This window comes from Rattus norvegicus, chromosome 1 (genome assembly GCF_036323735.1).
Source record: "Rattus norvegicus strain BN/NHsdMcwi chromosome 1, GRCr8, whole genome shotgun sequence".
NCBI lineage: Eukaryota > Metazoa > Chordata > Mammalia > Rodentia > Muridae > Rattus > Rattus norvegicus.
The window spans coordinates 194,605,999-194,621,704 of NC_086019.1; the positions used below are offsets into that span (position 1 = coordinate 194,605,999).

General features: G+C 48.2%; 1 protein-coding gene across 25 annotated transcripts in view; it reads left to right on the forward strand.

Annotated features, from left to right (window-relative positions):
• The window catches only part of Tacc2 (transforming, acidic coiled-coil containing protein 2), a 211,725-nt gene that overhangs the window by 59,571 nt on the left and 136,448 nt on the right, over positions 1-15,706 (forward strand). For 18 of the 25 annotated variants that reach the window (XM_063263499.1, XM_063263507.1, XM_063263617.1 and 15 more), the window contains 2 exons: positions 5,592-10,706; positions 11,242-11,343. The exons of 5 other annotated variants lie outside the window; for them this stretch is intronic. In XM_063263499.1, coding sequence (XP_063119569.1) covers positions 5,592-10,706; positions 11,242-11,343 — 5,217 coding nt within the window. The remainder of the gene's footprint in view (positions 1-5,591; positions 10,707-11,241; positions 11,344-15,706) is intronic. 2 more of the 25 variants (NM_001004415.3, XM_063263474.1) reach the window with 1 other exon arrangement.

Below are 15,706 nucleotides of genomic sequence, written 5' to 3' on the forward strand. Positions count from 1 at the left end.
AGAACCAACCCACCAAGTCAAAACAATATAGATGGCACCTGAAGGCAATACTCACGGTTACCTCTGGTCTCCACACAAACATGGACACACATATATGTCCTCATTGGTAACCATAGACGCACAAACACATAGAGACACACACACTCCAGATTTCAGTTACCGTGAGCTGCTTTTGTTATGTCCCCTGTTTTTTGCTGCATTTCTTGCCACATAAAATTTATTTCAACAACCCTGAAAGTCCTATAAAAAAGGCATAGGGCAACAGTATACTTACCACAGTTTCTACAAGAAAAAAAATTTCTAATTTTTATCTTGTGGTGACAAGATAAAAGAAATCCAATTCTCTGAGCAAAACACTTTTTCATGAGTGACTGGTTTGGTGGGGTTGTTTTGCTTGTTTTTGTTGGAGACAGAAGTTGTTTTTTTTTTTTTTTAATAGCCTTAGCTATCCTGGAACTAGCTCTGTAGATCAGGCTGGCCTCAAACTTTCAGAGATCTGCTTGCCTCAGCCTTCTGAGGACTGGTGGGGTTTAATTTAGAATGGGTGACATGTTTATATTTGAGTGGACATTTTTGCCACATCCCTTGATTTGAACCTTCAAGGGTTTTTCTTTGAGATGCTATAGTGTAAAAGTATCTTTTATTCATCTGAGGCACCTAACCTCTCAGAGGCTTATGCTAACCTAGGCTTGGTCCTGGAAGCTTCTATCTTCCACACAATCTTATCCAGGCCTAGAATGTTTTCAGCCTTTGAGACTTACTGCTGAATAAGCTCACCCTTTCTAACTCTTCTGAACTCTAACTGGCTGCTCAACTCAGCTGTTCTAGCTCAAACGCCTTTCCAAGCTGACTGACTCCATCTTGCTGCTCTCTTGGCCTCTCTTGAATCTGTTTGACTTCATACTAACCTTGGCAGTATGTTCTAATCTTCTGGCTCCTTCTCATTCTCTGTACAACCATCCTGGTAAAACTGCCTCATCCTTTTCCCCTTTCCTCTCCCTTTTCATGAGATTTGGGCATAGTCTATTCTATCAAACCTTTCTCTGATTCATCACTTTGTCTGCCAACTCAACTAAACATCAACCTGTCTCGCTTGGTGATGACTTCAGTCATCCTGAAGGGAAGCCATTGACTCCCCTTCTCTGCCAGTCCCTGTAGAAGGCAGCTGTGGAAATGGCTTTGTTTGTTTCATTTCCTGTGGGATAAAGGGGGCTGGAAAGGAGACAAATAGGAACACCATGAGTCTCGTCCTCTGCTAAACTGTTAGACTTGGTTCAGGGGTGGAACATTCTGACATGTAAAGTCCTTGTTAAAAGAAAAAACCTCCAGGCAAGGATCACAGCAGCGATGGGAACGGCCCATCAAGCTGCATGTCCCATTTCTGGCTCCCTCCTGGGTACTTTGCAAAAGGCCAAGTCTGCATGCTTTACTCAAACTCGGAGCAGTTTTGCACATGTCTGCCAGTGCTGTCTTCGTGTTCTGGATGACCACATGTACACTGGAGTATATCTCTCATTCCCGGTATTCTCTACCCTGCTGGCTTTGCTTTGGGGTCAGAAAATGCTAAGTTGCTTGAAGTTGTAGCCTGCTCTATCTTGGGTTCTCAGGCACCCATCACTCCTCTTAGGTGCAGGAACAGGCGTCAGGCAAAGATGGCTGCCACGGCACTGGGGTGTCCATACCTCGCTGAAGGACGTAGATGATGTCCCATGCAGAGGTGACTGGCTTGGCAAGAGAGGCTGCAATGGGTGGAGTAGAGAGCCTCCTGTCTTCCTTGGGAGGCTTTGTTCTTTCAGGCATCACAAAGGGAGAGGAGGAAGATGTCCAATCGTGATCTAGGCTCAGCCTCCCTGTTCTGTGTTCTCATCTGCAAATAGCAGGGGCAACACCCATGGCATACACTGCTTACTGGGTTTTATGAGATGATCCATGCCAAGCGCTGACACCATTCTACACATTCCTGTTTCTCAACATGTTGCTTTGGAAAGGCTGGAACCTCAGAAACACTGGAAAGAAAGGAGAACAGATGCCCGTTCAGTAGATGCCCACGGGCTTGCTTTATTAGTCTACTTGGGCTGCCGTCATAGATTGCCTCAGCCTGCCAGTTACACAACAGAGGTATTTTCTCACAGTGCCGGCTGCTGGAAGCTCAGGTGGAGGTGTTGTAGGGCTAGTTTCTGGTGAGCCCTCGATTTCTGGCTTACAGAAACCATCTTCTTACTGTGTCCTCATGTGGCCCTCCTCTGCATATGCACCCCTGCTGTCTCTATTCCTGTACATAAGGACACCAGTCCTCCTAGATTAGGCACCCACCCCATGATCTCATTTAACTTTTCTCACTAATCCCCAAGTAGTCATACTGGAGCCCAGGGCATCAACACAGATTCAAGGGAACACACAGGTCAGCACATATTTCTAAGGGTTTGTGGATAGTGTGTATGCCATGTGTGTGCATGTGTGTGTTTGAATGTGCTCACTCGTGTGAGCATGGAGGGCAGAGGTTGGCGTTGAGTCTTTTTCTATTGCTTTCCCCTTTATTTCTTTTTTCTTTTTTTTCTCTTTTTTCTCTTTTTTTTTCGGAGCTGGGGACTGAACCCAGGGCCTTGCGCTTGCTAGGCAAGTGCTCTACCACTGAGCTAAATCTCCAACCCCCTTTATTTCTTTAATTTTAATTTATTTTATTAAAATAAGGTAATTCGGGGGTTGGGGATTTAGCTCAGTGGTAGAGCGCTTACCTAGGAAGCACAAGGCCCTGGGTTCGGTCCCCAGCTCCGAAAAAAAAAAAGAAAAAAAAAAGGTAATTGAAGAAGCATTAGATAACTCTATCTTGTCAGACATAATAAAAACAAAACAAAATTGACACTCCAAATCATTACAAAGCTTGTATTCCTAGCTCTCTTCCAGACAATGATGCAATTGGAAACAGATTGGGGCCCACCCTATTTTTGGGGACCAGGTCTCTCGTTGGATCTGGAACTGCTGTTTTGCCTAGACTAGCTGGCCAGTGAGCCCCTCATATCTGCATGATTCTCCCCCCTCTTCCAGTGCTGGGGTAGCACTACAACACTTGTCTCCTGTGTGGGATCTGGAGAACCAAACTCAGGTCCTCATATTTGCTTAGCAAGGAAGCTCCCCACCAAGTCATCTCCCAGCCCCAATCCTATAGATTTTAATAATATACTCCACCGTTCCACCCTAAGTATCCTGCATGGATGAGAATGCATATGTGTTGCTTTGTATGGGACACTTCCCATGGGATATGGAGGGTAGAAACCTTCTTCTGAATATAGTGGGTCTATAAGTACATGCGCGCGCGCGCGCGCGCGCGCGCGCGCGCGTGTGTGTGTGTGTGTGTGTGTGTGTGTGTGTGTAACAGTTATCAGAGGTTCTATAAACTTCCTTTGCTATTTGCTCCTTAAGATGATAACTCTAAGACAATGACTTTTAAAAGCCTAGGAGAAGCTGGAGGGGTAGCTCAGCCGTTAAATGTGCATGCTGTCTTGCAGAGGACCAGAGGTCGGTTCCCTACACCCATGTCAGGTGATTCACTACCACCTACAACCTTAGCTCCAGGGAATCCAACAACCGTTCTGGCCTCTGTGAGCACTATACACACGCACTTACCCACCCACCTACCCATACACATAACTAAAAATAAAATGTTTAAAAATTTAAATAGAAAACCTGTATTTCTGTTAATTCTGCCTTAAGTAACTTCTCTCTATACCATAAAATATTTAATCATAGTACATATATAGAGTCACAACTATACATAAAATAAAATAAAATAAAATAAAATAAAATAAAATAAACCCTAGAGAAACAGTATAGGAAACCCGAAAGGGAGGTGTCTAGACTATTACAAGTGGAAAGCACATAAAGGTGTTTTCATGATTCTGTGTCAGCCATTACATTGTTAACAAAATTAAAGTGTATCTGGGTGTGGTGGTATACACCTATAATCCCAGTACTTGGGAGGTGAGGCAGGGGAATCAGAAATTTAAGGTCAGTCTTAGATAGCAAGTTTCAGCACCTCTGGACTACATGAGACCCTGTCTCAAAACCATAAAAATAAAGCAAAAATGTACTTAAAATAATTGAGAACTGAGCCACATATTCAAACATAGCAGCAAATTTTATCACATTAACTCGGGGGTTGGTAAGTGGTCGCAGTGCCCTGATTCTGAGCCAAGTGCCCCTCAGTTCTCCAAGTGTGTCATAGTGGGCGCTTTTCTCACACATTGCCTAGGTAAGTGTATTCATCTTAGGACAAACATGATGCGAAGGTATTTCAGCTCTCAGGTGATGTATGCTGGTCAGCAGAGAAATTCCACTTAACTGACAAGTGATTTGGGGGCTATGCCTCACTGGACCACCGTAAATTGTGGAGAACAGTTAACTATATTCAAGAATAGCCTTCATCAGGCATGATGACAAATGCCTTTAATTCCGGTACTTGGGAGGCAGAGGCAGATGGATCTCTATGAGTTTGAGGCTAGCCTGGTCTACAAAGGGAATTCCAGGACAACCAGGGCTACATAGTGAGCTCCTGTGTTTAAAGCAAAACGAAACAGACAAAAATGAATAGCCTTCAACTTCCAATCACAGCTTTTCTAACTTATGCCTTTCCCCCAAATATCAAAGGATTCCAGAACTTGTTCACCTTTGCCCCTCTGTCTGTCTGTCTATTAAAAAGCTCCCGGGGAAGCTGAGGAAAGTGCTTGCCTGGCAGGAATGAGGACTGAGTTAAGTCCCCAGAATGCACATTTTAAAAACGACAGGATTGTGGTATATGCTTATAATCCATGTACTGGGCAGGAGGGGGAGGCAGAGAGAGGCACACCCCTGGAGCTCAGTGGCCAGCCCAGCCTGCTCGGCAAGCTCCAGGCCTGTGAGACAGTCTGTCTCAGAAAAATGAGGTTAGTGGAACTGAGGAGATGGCTCAGCAGATACAAGTACCTGCTGAGCAAGCATGAAGGCCTGAGTTCGAACCCTCAGAAGCCACACAAAAGCCAGCTGGCCAAGCATCTATACCTCTATGCTCCAAGGGAAGATGGGAAGCAGAGATAGGAGACCACTCCTGGTGTACACAGCAGAAAATCAACAAAAAGATTCTGTCTCAAACAATGTAAGGATCAACACTCTAGGTAGTCCTCTGACTTCCACATGTGTGTACACCTACACACACACACACACACACACACAACATGCACACACAACATGCACACACACACACACACACACACACACACACACACACACACACACCCCGCATGCACATGCGCACATGAAAGGAAATTTTCTGTATTTAAAACCATTTTCAATGAATTTCCGTATTTCCCTTTCATTACTGGCCTGCATGGGAAGTCCCACACCTGGATGCCTGAGACTTCCTGCATTGGTTTTTGAAGAATATGGAAGGGCATGTACGGTGATTATGGAAGGAGCTGCATGGGGTTGGGATGTTTTTGGTGGAGGCACCTGGTAGCCTTTTGGTGGGGGTCAGATGGGTGTCATTCTGCCTGGATGTGGCTCTGTCTTGGGCATATTGTGAGGACCAATGAAACGATACATGTTTTCATTGTTGGCAGCACTGGGCTTGGAGCCTCCTGCTCTGCTTCTGAAAGTGTTGCCAGCCTGGATCCGAGCACTGTGTCCCCAGAGGTGACTAAGCCAGGGGAGCACCCACAGGAAGCCAGGGACCCAGAAGATTCTCCACTGCCCAGATCATCTCTGCCCTGGGAACAGCCGTACCCCTCAGCCTCCATGCCTTTCACGGAGGGCCTCTCAGAAGGTTGCTTGGCAAACTCAGAAGCGGAAGTACCTGAAGATGGTCCCCTCACAAATCACCTTAGAGTGGAACCCTCCCCCAACGGGCCAGGGGATATCTTACTGACATTTACTCCTGAAGTGGATGGCCCCGCACAGCGCACAGTGGCTGCCAGAACCCCCAGTGCTGAAGGAGACCAAGAGCTGAAGGAAGAGGGACAGAGCTCATCCTCCAGTTGCACTGGCCAATCGCCAGGAATTTCCTTCGTTCCTCTCCAGGAGCCAAAGACAGAGCTGCTCTATGGAAAGGGTGACTGGCCTCGTGACTTTGAGTTCCAAAGGAAAGATGATATCGACAATTGTTCCTCCCCAGAGTCAGTCACTAAAGCCCCTGCTGCCACTCAGCCGGGGATGCAAAATTCAGCTGTCCTTGAGTGCCCCCCAAAACTTGAGACCATGGTCCCACAAGATTCAGTCCTAAGATCCTCAGACAGTAAAAAAGGCAGATCGGAAGTGCTACCTATGGATTTGGCCAAACACGTGGAATTTCTCGGAGGCTGCCATCCCTCTAAAGGCAACTCTGGAGCTAACCCTGGAGCAGGAACAAGCCCTGCCTCCCAGGAAAGCTGTCAGCTGAGAGTGGGAATGCCTCTGCCATCTGCAGAACTACCTTCAGGCCCACAAGGCCTTACCACAGCACGAGCAGACGGTGGCTCCTGGGAAGAGACTCTGGACACCAGCAGCGCTCAGAGCCAACCACAGACAGGGACATCAGGAGCTGAGCCCCAGCAAGTTGTCTGTGTGCCAGCAGCCAGCCAGCCGGGTGGGAGCTTGCTTCTGAGCGCCAAGGCCCCTGGATTCACTGGAACAGAGGAAAGACATACGGCTTCAAGTCCCACTGCGCGCCTGACAGCTTGGAGTTCTACTGCCTCAGAAGAACCCACGGAGGCTGTTTCTGAGACGAAGATGTCAGTTTCTGCAGATCTGGCTGCCACAGGACAGATGGGTCCAGGGGTGGTGGAACTGAAGCCAACATCAGATCTTAGAAGAACACAAGAACAACCTCCTGAAGGTAGCTGCCTCCAGTGGGTTCCTGCGCCTTTCTTGCAGGGGCGAAATGATACAATCCAAGAAGGGCTGTTGCTGCCACCTTTCTCCCATCAGGTTTCAAATGAAAGTTCTAGAAGGTCAATGGGACCAACTGATGATCCCAAGGCCTCCAAGAATACTGAAAATAGAGTTGTGGCTAGAGAGGAAAGCATACCGCATGGAGACAACCGTAAGGGACAGCAAGAAGCCACCAGAGCCCTTGCTGGTACAGAGCTTAGGAACCATGACAAAGAGAAGTCTCATGCCTTTCGTGCCAAGCCCCGTGGGGACACTGAGAAAGATGACATTTCAGAGCTACACAGTAATAAAGAGAACAAGATTGTCCCCAGCTCGGACTCAACACAGCCACCTAGGCAGGAGGTTGCTGAATCCCATATGACCGACACAGCTACCTCACTGCACGAAGTCCACGAGGAGGACCCCATCCTGTCCTCCGCATCGGATGGAACTGGTGAGCACTTTCTTCCCCAAGATGCCATCTGGGAAAGTTCAAGATTGCAGACTGAAAGCTCTGTCATGCTTCAGGCCAGGGGAGGATTGGAAGCAACAGAGTCACTTCCTGTTTTAGAATCTGAGAAAGCGGATGCCCTGCCTGCTACAGCTATGGAGGAGGAGGCACCCAGAGCTGCGGAGATGGAGGATGTACTGGAAGTAAAGAAGGACCACTCACCCTTGCATCAGCCCTACAGCTGTGCCGGGCAAGGCTTGCCGATGTCCCCAGGCCAACCTTGTGGGCTGGAGAAGGTTGAACCTGGACAGGAAGATCATGCTGATACGTCATCTCCCCCCAATGGGAAAAATTCAACAATAGGCGACGGACTTACCGTGCCCCGTCTGGAACAAGACGGTCAGAGAAAACTGTCCTGCCCAGAGGCCAGTCTCCCACCACCTTTACAGAACCCTCTCCTGTCATCTCAACTAGACCCAGATGCAGCCATCTCTGCTGTTCTCTGTGACAAGGACCAGTCACCTACAAATGGGCAAAGGGCTTGTCTGTGTGGCCCAGGTCTGAAGGAGCAGAGTACAGATCCTTCTCCAATCCCAGTGTCTGAGGAAGGGAAGCCTTGGGCAGACGTGAGCTTGTCTACTCAAGGAGGAAAGGAACAGGGGTCAGAACTTCCCTCCAAAGGCAGCCTGTGCGATACTCCAAGTTCATCACCCAAGGGTACAGTTCTGGGAGGGGCACCGTCAGAGATGTCAGAACTGTCAACCCCACTGGGACAAGAGCTGCCTGCACTAGGGGGAAATGAGCAAGAGAACACGGGCAGAAACAGTCAACCCTCGGAGATCCAGCCTCCTTCAGCCTCTCTTACAGGACACTCGGGTGGAAAGGATAGTTTCTGTGTTGGGCAGGGGCTGAGCAAGTCCCAACAGGAGCTGGCTGATGCTTTGCAAACAGGAAGCCAGCGTGAAGAAGCACGTTGTGGGGACTCGGGCATTTCTGAAGCCACTGGCGTCCTGCCTCCGCCTCGGGGCTTGGAGAAGATAGAGACAGCAAGTAGAAACATAGCGGAGGCCCCACCTGGTCCACCTGACTCAGTAGCTCTCTTGGATACAGCATACTGCTCTCCAGACCCAGTGCCTACCAATCCCGGAGTCGCACCCGCCCACGATGCCCTAGTGAGCGAGGCCTGTGATGAGAGCCAGAAAGAGTCGGTCCCACAGCTGGATATGGAGCAGCGGGCCACCTTAGGTCCAGAAGAACAGAGTCCTCTTGGAAGTTTCCGGAGAGCAGAGGAACAAGATAGTAAAGAAGGATCAGCAGAGGTGAGTGTCGATGCCAGCGACGGAGACCCCAAGATGCAGCAGGCGTCAGAGGCACCAGAAGCTGCTCTGAGTAGTGGCTTCTTCCAGGCTGACCAGAGCCTCCCCTCCACCCTGAAGGAGCCACGCCAGCCTGCGAAGCTTGAGCCCAGCTGTGGGGATGCTTTGCTGCCAGCTGGAGAATCGAATGGGATTCCCAGAAGTACTGTGGGTGTTCTGACACACCGCGCTGTTTCAGGCCCACAGAGCCTTCTGCCGGCTGAACCACCTGAAGAGACTGTGCCTGACACCCCTTACCTGCATATCAGTGGTGCTGCCAAGAAGGATGCCGAAGATGCTAGCATGAGAGCTGTTTTCTCTGAGGACCCCGGAGCACCTCATGAAAGTCCTATAAAGGAGCCTCCACCTGTGGAAAACGACACCCCTGGAAAGAGCCCTGCTGTCTCCTTCACCACAGACTTGCAACCAGGAACTGCACATGGGGAAATCTCCGTAGCAGGGGATGGCGATGGTATCCCCCAAGCTGGAACCACTGAGGGACATGTGAGTCTCACGCCCTACCTGGACAGGATGCCTCTCCTGGTGAGAGATGAGCAGGTGGCAAGAGAGATGCATGTGGCTGCCACCCCAGAAACAAATGCTAGGCCCTCTGAGACTGCAGTGTGCCCTGCCAGCGAGGAAGCAGCAGGAGAGACAGGGGGCAGCAGAGAAAGGGCAGTAGAACTTACCCCAGACCTGATGGTTGTTACATCAGGTAGTGAGGGTGCAAGCTCCAAGCAGCCCAGCGTAATCAAGGGGCTTCCTGACTTCAGGGAGCACATCACCAAGATCTTTGAGCAGTCTGTGTTTGGAGCCCTGGCTGCTGATCGGACCCATAGTGTGCCTAGTAAAAAGTCAGGAGTTCCAAGCAGTATGCTGGTTGAGGGCCCCGTGATCTCACTGGACTCAGGGAAGCTTCCAGATGGGGTGCAAGGAATGGCTGCTGCCCCTCTCCCTGTACCTCCTGTAGGACTCCAGGTGGAGAAGAAGCAAGAGTCAGGTGTCAAGGCTGAGGTTTCTCATCCAGTTCCCCAGGATCCAGCACCAGAGAAGCTGATGGGTCTGGCGGAGGCAGCCTTGGAGGAGAGCCTGCCAGGTGCCATTGTTGAAGGAGAGGTGACCCGTGTCCCACTGACAGTGACAAGTGAGAGGCTAGAGGGGACTGGGGAGCCTGGCCAGGGAGCTCAGGCTCACACACAGCAGGCAAGAAGCAGGCAGGAATTAGTTGTGGGTCTTCCCTCTTCTAAAGCTGTTCAGGGGGTACCTGCAGAACCAGCTCCTGGCTTCCCTGTGGATCCCCAGAGTCATGCAGATGCAGATGAGGCTTCTTCTCAAGGTGACAAAAGCCATTCTGTAAAAGAGTACCTGGAAACGCTGCCCAGCAACAGTCCACACGGAATAAATGGTGCCCAGGACTCTGTCCACACCAAGGGTCCAAGTAATCTATTAGGATCCACCTGTGCCCTGGATGGCTCCTCTCCTCATGGAAGTGTTTTGAATATGCCCGAATCCAACAGTGAGCCCTGGATCCCTTCCACACTTGGGGGTGAGAGACAGCTGGAAGCTGCTGTCTGTACCTCAGATAAGCAAAACGTGCTGGAAAACCAGGATGGCCCCAAAATGTTGGCTAGAGAAGTGTTGGCGATTCCCCTGGGGCCTAGCAACATGGCAGGAGCTGCTGAGGAAGCAGAAGGTGATGTCACCCCAAGCAGGCCTGAGACGTGGGCAGAGGTGTCTGGTGACCTCCTTGAAACAGGTACTACAAGGATGCTTCCCCATGAGGCAGGTGACTCAGCACCGCCTGGGAGCTATCGGGATTCAGGATGCTCCAACAGGACTCAGGTGATGGAGGACACAGCCACCCTTCCAGGGGACAGCCAGGTTGGATGCCAGCAGGCCAAGGAACCGCTGGGCCCTCAACTCCCAGCTCCTTACGGGAAGACGAGTGTCTCTTCCCCTCCAGAGCCTGATGAAAGCAGTGACGAGAAGCTGCACCTCCTGGCTCCAGAAGTCCTCACTGACAGGTACTTGGGTGCAGCACCCATAGGTTCAGATCCAGTATGATCCCTACCCTCGTGTTAAGTGAATCCAACAGATGGGTGCTTTTCAGGAGGCCCATTTTCCCGTATCTGAAGAGTTAAGTGTCCCCTCTTACCCTCTCCGGATGTGCTAGGACTCTGAAGTTGTAGGAGGGGTTGTTGGCAGCATGGGAACTGTTTGGATGACGTGTCTTGTTCCTTTCCTTGTGCTTTAACTCATCTAAAACCACTGGAAAAGCGCGAAGCGTTGACTGGCTGTGCGTGGTTGATTGACAGGCTGCAGGCAGTCATGTTTTCTGGTGTGCAAACACAGCTGCTTTCAAATGTAGAATCGTTTAGGTAGAAGGGCTCTATGTGATTCAAAGCAGCTCCAAGCCTCTGCTGCCTAAAGCTTTCTTCTCCTCCTAGAGATGTTGGTGTAGTGGCCACTGAGTCTTTAATGGGAAATGTGTTTTCTAACATGGATTTTGGCTCTCCCCAGCTATCTGATCCTAGCAACCACTTTCTTTCCTTACCTCAGAAAGAGCCCAGGGCCTGGTTCAGCCACCTCACCTTCAGTTCTCGAGATACACGCTCCGAAAGGCTCTTCAGCAGAGACCAGAGACTTGGGAGGAGCAGAAAGGTCAGTGACACAAGGCCTGTGGCACCTTCCTTAGACAGATGACTTCGTGAAGGATAGTAGTGTTTGTCTGTTTCAGAGTGTCTCACGTAGCTCAGGATAGCCTCAAATCCATCAAGAAGCTGAGGATGACTGAATTCCTCATCCTTGGCCTTCACTTCCCAAGTTCTGGGGTCGTAGACATGTTCCACCATACTAGGCTGAGAGCGGATTTCTGCTTGTGCTGTTGTATGTGAGAGGAAGCCAGGGGTGGTGAGACACACTTGTAATCCTAACATTCAAGAGCTGGGGCAGAAAAATCAGGAGTTTGGGGCTGAGCTACATTTAAAGCCCTGTCCCAAGTGCGTGTGGGGAGGTGGGGCAGATAACCATTTCTATCCTCCGTGCGCTTCAGTAATGCAGTTTCGAAAGAATGACTCGGAGCACTGTGGTTGACAGAAAGGATACTTGCTTTCACACCTGAGCTTTTACCTTTAAAAACAAAACAACTCCACTAAGCTATAATCCACACAACATATAATTCACTCATTAAAGTCTACATACATATACCCACACAGACACAAGACACGCGTGCATGCACTCGCGCACGCACACACACATACACACACACACACACACACACACACACAGAGAGAGAGAGAGAGAGAGAGAGAGCTCTATAGCCCCTAGATGTCACAAGCTACTCCCCTATGTCCTTAGCATGGACACACTAATGTAGCTTGATCCCTTTTGAGGCAAACAGGTCAATACTGCTTTAGTCTCTGAAGTAAGAGTAGCTAGTCACAGTGGAAGCCACACTCCACAGCAATCTTCAGGCAAGGAGGGTGGGTGACAAATGGAGCCATTCAAACCTTACCCCTTGCTCTTTACCCCAAGTGATCGAGTGCTGCCTGTGGTCCTGCAGAAGCTGGTGTTTATAGTTACTCTTAAGGGACAGGGAGGCATCGTGGACATGACATGGTGAATAAGCTTTGCCAAATACCTAGACCTTTGGTTGTAGAAGTGCATGCTCTCTCTCTCTCTCTCTCTCTCTCTCTCTCTCTCTCTCTCTCTCTCTCTCTGTCTCTTCCTCTCTCTCTCTTTCTCTCTCTCTCTCTCACACACACACACACAGAGAGAGAGAGAGAGAGAGAGAGAGAGAGAGAGAGAGAGAGAGAGAGAGAATGTGTGTTAGAGTCTAAATTAGTACCTGTGTCGTGTCTCCTACCAACAGCTGTGGCTGTTTTGCAAATTATTTGATTCATATTTTCGCATGCTGAAAGAATGCTTGGTCACCTGTTTTTCGAGTCTCAACACTTCCCCCAGCTCCCAGCTGCTTCTGCTGCCCCACAAGGACAACTCCCACGACTCTGGGCCAGCACATGTGGCCTTGAGCTGTCCAGACAGATTTTATTTGAACCATCTCCTGCAGCACTCACTGGCATGAATCTCCTGCATTCCAGCTTTAGGTATAGGAAAAATATCTGTGTAGCCAGGAAGTTTCTTCTGCCCTACAAGCCTGTACCAATACCTTTCTTCTCAGCATCACCAACATTTTATCATCTTCCGGGGGAAGCTCGGGGCCAGGCTTAGAGGAGTCCCATAAATAGTTCATGACTCAGTGTTTAAATCACTTCAGAATTTAAAATAGTATTTTCTGAGTAAATACTAGAAATTAGGGTGTTTTTTTTTCTGCCATGTTTGTAAAGTATAGACCAGAAAGGAAAGAGAGAGCTGGAGAGATGGCTCCATGGTTAAGAGCCCATGTTACTGTTCTTACACAGGACCCGAGTTCTGTTCCCAGAACACATGTCTGGCAAAGGCTCATAAGCGCCTGTAACTCTAGCTCCAAGGGCTCTCCCTGGCTCCCTGTTTTGGCTTCCAAGGGTACCTGTACTCCCATCCACATACCTAACCACACACATACATATAATTAAAAGTAAAAATAAGTCTTAAGAGAAATTGCAATGATTGGGCAGTGGTGGCACATGCCTGTAATGCCAGCGCTGGGGAGGTGGAGACAGGTATCTGTGAGTTTGGGGCCAGGCTGGTCTACAGAGTGAGTTCCAAGACAGGTAAGGCTACACAATTGTTACTGTTATCTAGAATTGAAGAATAATTTCACCTATTGAAATATTTAGGCATCTTTTCCTGCGCCCTCGGAACTCTTTACAAATCTGAGTCTTAATGGTCAGCACAGAAGGATCGATCCCAGTGTTTACAGCCTCAAGGTCTCAGGCACTGTCCTGTCCTCCTATTGGGACTTTTTTTTTTTTTTTCCGGAGCTGGGGACCGAACCCAGGGCCTTGCAGTTGCTAGGCAAGCGCTCTACCACTGAGCTAAATCCCCAACTCCTATTGGGACTTTTACATTATGTGGAGCATCCTGGCCAATGTGGCAGCCGCCATCTACTATGTGATGTGTGAGTGTGTGTATGAATGTGAGTGTGTGTGTGCATGCATGCATGTGTGTGTAAATATGTGTATGAGTGTGTGTGTGAATGTTGAGTGTGTGTGTGTGTATGAATGTGTGAGTGTGTGTGAGCGTGTGTGTGCATACATGCGTGTGTGTGTAAATATGTGTGTGGGTGTGTGAATATGTGTGTGTAAGTGTGTATGAGTGTGTGTGTGCATGTGTGCGTGTGTAGGTGTGTTTAAAGTAGCACATGCCTGGTGTTGGCGATTTAGTATTTTCAAAAAGGAGAGTACAAGATATAGTGTTAATAGCCTTTATGCTGCTATCTGTAAAGAGATACTATTTAGAATTTTAGTGGTGTCAAAATGTATGATAAAGGGGTTGGGGATTTAGCTCAGTGGTAGAGCGTTTGCCTAGGAAGCACAAGGCCCTGGGTTCGGTCCCCAGCTCTGAAAAAAAGAACCAAAAAAAAAAAAAAGCTTAAAAAATGTATGATAAAAATTAGATTCATTTATTTATTTTTTGCATCTTGCCAAGGCCAGGGCGTACATGACTGGGGCAATAGGCAAGCATGTAAAGATGGACCAAAGCCCGCAGCTGTCTCTGGGAGAGGGTTGGCGGATGCAGACAGAGGCTGTGTGATGAAAGTCCAGGCTGAGACCCTTCTCTGCTCCTCCCTGGTTATACAGAAGACCTCAGTTTGTCTGTAGGATAGAAATGACAGCAAGCTTATCTCCTTCCCCAGAGGGTCAAGGGAAACTGCTGATTCAGCGCCCACACAGGTGTACCCTGGTGCTTGGTGGCCTAGGCACCTGTGGTGTTGTGATAGGCTTTCCTAGTGTGATGAGCTCAGCTACCAAACACCACCAAATACCAGTGTAGAGGTGATTCCTGGGATCTCTGTATGTGTACCTGAGTTGAGGCTCCCATCTGCCAATCTCTGTTTTCCAGAGTTTTTTGTCTGAGTTAAAACATCTTGGCCGGTGGCTATGCTCACCACTAAAAGACACCACCACCCCCCACCCTAAGAAAATATAATGGCTGAAAAGAACACTTTTTCACCCCCATCCATACCCACAGTGATCTTCCCTGACACCAGCTAACAGTTTGGAGATGGCTTTTCACTGGGGTGCTTTATGTATGTTTTTGTGTGTGTCCATTGTACTTCAGCATCAAAATGATGTTTCAAGTTGCCTATCTGGTCAAACCCAAATTTTCACTCTCCTGTTAGGAGGTTGGGGAAGTTGATCCCACAGAATCTATTGAGTTAAAACATTTTGCCGACGATAGTAGCACTTGTCGTCTTCAGTGTCTTAGGCAAGTGCTCTCCCCAAGCTACAGACAGCCAGGGGTCAGCCCTGTCTTCAGTATCTGAGATGTGTCAGTTCTGCTCTTTTGGTAACAAAAGGGTGAGTTGAAAACCAATCATACATAGCCATGTAGAAGTGGGTGCAGTCTGTCTGTATATCTGCCTGTCATAATCTATCTATCTATCTATCTATCTATCTATCTATCTATCATCTATGTATGTATGTATCAATCTACCTGTTTATCTATTATCTATGTATTTTAATGTATATGTATGTATCTATCTACCTATCTATGTATCTATTTACTTACCTATCTATCATCTATCTAATCATCTATGTATTATGTAGTACGTATGTATATATGTATGTGTGTATTTATCTATGTATCTATTTACCTATCACCCATCTAATCATCTGTATTATATTTATGTATGTATGTATCTATCTATCATCTAATCATCTATGTATTATGCAGTGTGTCTGTATTTATCTATGTATCTATGTATCTATTTACCTGTCTATCATTTATCTAATCATCTATGCATTACATATATATGTATGTATGTATGTATGTATCTATCTATCTATCTATCTATCTATCTATCTATCTATCTATGACTATCAATATCCAACTGGCATTGTTGGTGACAAGCCACAGTTTG